The sequence below is a fragment of the Grammomys surdaster genome, unplaced genomic scaffold (genome assembly GCF_004785775.1).
Source record: "Grammomys surdaster isolate TR1022 unplaced genomic scaffold, NIH_TR_1.0 350, whole genome shotgun sequence".
Classification (NCBI taxonomy): Eukaryota; Metazoa; Chordata; class Mammalia; order Rodentia; family Muridae; genus Grammomys; species Grammomys surdaster.
Genome location: NW_021604769.1, coordinates 272,839 through 279,136, shown reverse-complemented (window position 1 = coordinate 279,136; position 6,298 = coordinate 272,839). Strand labels below are relative to the sequence as shown.

The 6,298-nt window shown below is 34.6% G+C and overlaps 1 protein-coding gene across 1 annotated transcript; it reads left to right on the top strand.

Annotated features, from left to right (window-relative positions):
* Positions 1–528: 528 nt before the first annotated feature.
* Positions 529–5,201, top strand: LOC114631083 (olfactory receptor 9G4). Its single transcript, XM_028779384.1, has 2 exons — positions 529–554; positions 4,247–5,201. The coding sequence occupies exon 2, from the start codon at positions 4,257–4,259 to the stop codon at positions 5,199–5,201; it is 945 nt and encodes a 314-aa protein (XP_028635217.1). The 5' UTR covers positions 529–554; positions 4,247–4,256.
* Positions 5,202–6,298: the final 1,097 nt, after the last annotated feature.

Below are 6,298 nucleotides of genomic sequence, written 5' to 3'. Positions count from 1 at the left end.
TCTCCTTGTATATCAAAAATTAGGGCGAGCGTCCATTCACTACCTCCTTTGATCTTAACCATCATCTTAAAGAAAAGGCCCTATCTCATAATAAGTTGTATTGTGGGACACTGGAAGTCATAGAGTCAATATATTAATTGTAGGAAACATAAGTCAGCTTCTAAGATTACAGAGGGATGGTAGTCTGTACACAGAGAAAAGACTATGGCAACAAAAAATTAAAACAATGATATATTCTAGAAATTCTAGTAGCATAATTTAGGAAAGTTCTATCATCATACATTTTATGCTTATAGTGTAACTTACTTGCATACAGTCAACTTTTAATACAGCATGACTTCTTTGATTAGACCCTAAATGATACAACATCCCCAAACTCCACGTGAATGCTAATTGTGTCTTTGGAGAATGAAGTATATATTTCTGGTTGCTATGTAGAAGTCTCAATGGAAAAATGAGGAAATAATATATATATTGGGTCAAACAAAGACATACCAAAATACCAAAAGAAAGTAAATTGTGTCACTTCCAAGGACTGGCTTTGCAGACAAAGAGTAAGTAGCTGGAATGAGGGAAACCTAAGCATTATTCTCTAGCTGGAACCTCAGCTACAATAAACAAGAAAATATTATATCAAGTAGGGCTTGGTCACCCAAAGATCACTGCTATGATAGACGTGAATATAAATGTACACACACACACACACACACAGAGAGAGAGAGAGAGAGAGAGAGAGAGAGAGAGAGAGAGAGAGAAGATATGTAAACATATACATTTCACTTAATATTCTATTATGTTTGTTCTTATTATACAATTTGACTACATGTCTGATATTTGTACTGAAGCCTGAAGCATCATGTATTTAAATACACAGTTAAACAACTGTGTGAGTTGCTTTCAGCTCCATTGTGGTACTCTGTGCAATTTGACAAGTGGTATGTGTTTCTTCCTCTTCTTAGAACTGATTTTTAGAGGCCAGAGAGATATAATTAAACAGTTTGTTTGTTTGTTTTTTATTTCATTCAAACAATGTGGAACAGGGAAGATACACAGGTAATGCATTTTAAAACGACATTCAGTCTGTGTTCCATTTCATGTTTTGTGCTGGCATTTTGTGTACATTGTATTTTAATGGCCATGTGTTATCAGCAATTTTTTGAGACTCAGAATGGATTTGAGTTTCTCGGAATGAATTTTCTTTTATTCAGTCTTCCTTATGGCTGTGAAATAATATGCCAGCCTTGATGAAAAATTTTTGTAGTCAGACATTTAATGATAATACTGTTCTGAATTTTAAATCTAAATAGTTTAAGTTCTTTTGGAAGTATGTAATTATTTAGGAAATAAAAGTTCAAGAAATATGATCATGTATGTATATGTTCATCACATAAAAATTCTCAATGCTATAATATAGCAGGAATTATCAGAGAAACATTTTGCCCAATGATATAGAATTTTAGTGATGAGAAATGGGCAACTAATATACTAAAAACAGATAAGAGTTGGTACATGAGATGATTTCAACATAATGATCAACAAAGTAGGAGTTCGGTTGAGTCTTAAGGATGACGGTTATTGGTCAGAAGTAAGTAATGTTGTTTGTAAGTGATTAATGATGTGTCATAACCAGATAAAGCCGTTTTGAATAGCTTTAAAGAGACTAGTATATTACCCATGAAGTTATCCATCAATTGGTGTTGCAGGAGTATGGAATACACTGTTAAAAATCCTTTAATACTGCACACAGATGTTATATTTGAGAAATAAAAAGAAGCGAATTGGAGGTTATACCAAATGTTCAAAGATAAAGCCCTATAATTAGGGAATGTCCAGAACAACAAATCCATGGCATGGGAGCAAAACAAAGAAACCTGAGCCCTCTGGAACATCTATACCATGTTAAACATTATGGACAAATCAGATGTGAGTATTTAGGATGCTAAGTTACAAAATAAGATAGGACTAGTGAGAGTGATAATCTCAAGGTAAGTTACAGCCTCCTTACAGAACCTCAAGGGTAAGATTAAAATGCTTGCACCCAATATGCCAATGTAAGCAATGCATAGTATAGCAAGAGTGACAGAAGTAGACTGCTTTACATCTTCAAGCTGCACTGACCACAATACCATAACTCAGTTAAATTCTTAGTTAAAAATAGCTAATTCCTTGCCTCCTGATTGTAAAGAGGAAAAAGAAAAGGTTTGAGTGCACACTTCTAGTGACAATATTTACTGCTCAAAAGTGAGAGTTTTGAAAGCTGAAATGCCATCAACAACTTCTGTTTGTTTCTTGAGTGTCAGCATAAACAGCTGGAGATAAAAATCTGTTCTTTATTGTGGTTCTGATTTTGGTTGTGTTTTAAAGAATTCTTAGCATTTTGGGGACAACAGCATTCTAACTTCAAGCTTTATTGTTCCTCAGTATTTTATAAGCTAAACAAAACAAAAGTTCATCCTGGCGTTTAGTATCTACTCCATAAGAAAATCCTAACAGATGTTTATGTATCTCACATCATGGAATAAAGTGAATAGTACATGGTTTTGATTTATAAAATAATTCTAACTTTACATTATCTACAGAAATGTGGGTAAAATATACAATCATTACAAGACACAAAGACTCTTTGAGAACATGATTTTCTTTCCTCCCTCTTTCTTTCTCTGGCTCACTTTTGCCCTTCCTTCTTCTTTTCTTCTTTCCTTCTTCACTTATTTCCTTCTCCCCCTCTTCCCTTCTTCCCTTCTTTCCTTCTTCCCTTCTTTCCTTCCCTCCTTCCTCTTTCCTCCCTCCCATTATTACTTTAAGTTAGCAAGACTTCCTGTCACCTGCTCTTACTTCCTTTTCTCACTACTTCAAATTTAAATTATATTTTACAGACTCTCCCAAAACACTAAAAACTATGCAAATTCATGTAGTTTAACTATTTGAACTTAAATACAATATAGAATATTATAATTGAATTGAATACAACAACATCCTCAAACACTCATATTTTCCTTAATTTTCATCTCATTTAGTTGTTGCTACAGTTTTCTTGGTGTGTGTGTGTGTGTGTGTGTGTGTGTGTGTGTGTGTGAAGTGTCCAAATCAGAGGACAACTTGATTAAGAATCATGTTTATCCTCCTACTATGTGGGTCCTGATGATCAAACTCAGATTGTCGATCTTGGCTGCAAAGATGTTCACCTGATGAGTCACCTCACTAGCCTTATTAATTATTCTTTAAAGGAGAATGTGTGAATTATTTTTCTAGTGTTCAAAATAAATATTAGAGTTGTCTGTAGTCTACGGCACAATAGCATACATATATATATGTATATATATATGTATATGTATATACATTTACATAAATATATACATATATATACACACACACACATATATATATATATATATATATATAGAGAGAGAGAGAGAGAGAGAGAGAGAGAGAGAGAGAGAGAGAGAGAGAGAGGCAGACAGAGAGACAGAAAGAGACAGAGAAAGAGAGAGAAAGATTCTAAGTCTCATCTAGTTCCTCAGCACACACCCTTACTAGTCTCTGTGACTGATTACATACATTTTACATACTTGAGCTTCATCAATTATATCATAAAGTATGGAATGTCACTTGAGCTATGCAAATATGGTGTGAATTCAGTAAGTTAATTTAATCATAGAGTTCAATATAGTACCTGCTATATGATCTATAATGAGTGTGTACTTTTCAATGTTACATGAGCAGAAGGAATAATGTATATGAAATTTAATTCTTGACACACAAGAATTCTCAATTAATTATGAAAACATATTAAAGGTGTGTGTGTGTACGTGAATTTTCTTTTAGAGATACTATAAAAGCATAAGATGAATATGAATTTAGGATCTTCTTGTCTCAATCTCCTGTGTACAGGCACATGACACCATGTTCAACTCACACTACTTCAGTTTTATGAGTGGTGACAACTGACCAAACCTTGTTCTGGCATTTTTACGAATATAGTCTTTACATTAATTGGGGAAAATACCAGTTGTTTGTTAAATAGTTCTATAAGATATTTCTCTCATCTATTTCATGCCCTGCATTGACACTACTACGTGAATTCTCTAATTTTAAAGTCATTTATACCACAACTGTCACAATCTTTCAAAGTGATATACTAAAGTTTTATAATTCAGAATAATAAATAAAATCTTATAGGCTTCCTGATAATTTCTGAATTACTTGAAATGTTTGCTACCATTATTCAATGTTTATTGATCACCAGGTTTTCCTCTATGGACATGGAGTTGGACAATCGCACCATCCTGACTGAATTCATCCTCTTGGGCTTCTCAGCAGACCCCCGCTGGCAGCTGATTCTATTTGGAATATTTCTAACCACCTACTTGTTGACACTGTCAGGGAATATGATGCTGGTTGTCTTAATCCGTATTGATTCTAGACTGCATACACCTATGTACTTTTTCATCAGCAATCTGTCATTTTTGGATTTCTGGTATACTTCTGTATATACCCCCAAAATATTGGCCACTTGTATCTCAGAAGACAAACGCATTTCCTTGGCTGGATGTGGGGCTCAGCTGTTCTTCTCCTGTGTTGTAGCCTACACTGAGTGCTACCTGCTGGCAGCCATGGCTTATGACAGACATTCTGCAATTTGTAGCCCATTGCTGTATTCAAGCATCATGTCATCTTCTCTCTGTACTGGGCTAGTGGCTGGGTGTTACATAGGGGGCTTTCTGAATGCCATAGCCCATACTGCAAACACCTTCCGGTTAACTTTCTGTGGTAAAAATATTATTGATCACTTTTTCTGTGATGCACCACCCTTGGTAAAAATGTCCTGTACAGATACCCGCGTCTATGAAAAAGTCCTCCTGGGTGTGGTGGGCTTCACTGTGCTCTCTAGCATTCTAGCCATCCTCATTTCCTATTTCAACATCCTGCTGGCTATCTTAAGGATCCGCTCAGCCTCTGGAAGACGTAAGGCTTTCTCTACCTGTGCCTCTCACTTGGTCTCTGTCATGTTCTTCTATGGTTCCTTGCTGTTTATGTACTCAAGGCCTAGTTCAACCTACTCTCTAGAAAAGGACAAAGTGGCTGCCCTCTTCTACACTGTAGTCAACCCATTGCTCAACCCTCTCATCTATAGCCTAAGAAACAAAGATGTCAAAGATGCCTTCAAGAAAGCAACACAGACAATACGGCCACATACGTGAAGATTATCACTTCTGGCTAAGTGCTGTTAATATATTCTCCCAATAACTCAGTTTTGCATGTACTCTCACATTTATGCATTTCACTTAAATTGAACAAGTGATGCTCTGAAGGATGAAATGATGAGCAAATGATTTTTACTTATTATTATTTTTGTATTGTATGTGGGATATAATTAGTTTGATACCTATAGTTTACAAGCTTGAACATTTAATGCTTTTACATATTATATTTTGTCTCTTAATTTTTTATAAAATTTATCTTGTTGGTTAATTTTTAAATAATTTGAGAAAAATAAAATTACAGTTTGAAAAACATAGTTTTAATTTAAGTTAGTCAAGCCATTGTTGCTCTCTTAAAAGTAATTTTGGACTGCGAAATTTCTTAGGTGTGTAGGCAAGACTGTGGGGGTTTTACTTTAATACAATGATAGCTTCAATAAATTCCTTAATAAAGCATAAATATATATAAAAATAAATACTCTTTGTAAATCATATATCTTTTATATCAATGTAGTATCAGACAAAGAATTTAGGATTTGTCAAAATTATGAGATGCAGCTAAAAATATCAATAAAACACTTTGTAATCTATGAAAAATATGAGTCCTGTTGGTTGTTTATCACCCTAACTATTGTGGTATTTTCCAAGAAGAGTAGATACTTTGGAGGACACATAGTCAGGTTGCATATTAAAATGGCTCAATTAGGGAAAAAAACAACTTTAAGGTTATAAACTATCAAGATTCTTTAGCCTGTGTCTGTTCAGATCCAGCAGCTGCATGCTTGTCTCTTAGGCCTGGCCAAAAGCAGGGAATTGTCAGCATATTTCCAGCCCTAACAAAACTGTTTATGATGCTTCCAGAAATCCTGGAGGACCAAATAGTTGGTACTCCTAGCTATGATCCACCTTCCTTAAACCTTCATATGAACTCAATGACTTAACCCTCTAGTGAATTCCATCAATAATAAAACCTCTACCTCCTGTCCTTTAAGGTCTTGCTATAATTCCCTTCATATCTGAGTACCATTAACAAATGTAGCGGATCAATTGACATGTTATTTAGTTATTTATTTTCTTGGAATTCTAAAAAATGGTAT

What these genes read in the sequence shown, in the direction of transcription:
- LOC114631083 (XM_028779384.1), top strand. Translation starts at nt 4,257, where the DNA reads ATGGACATGGAGTTGGACAATCGCACCATCCTGACTGAATTCATCCTC.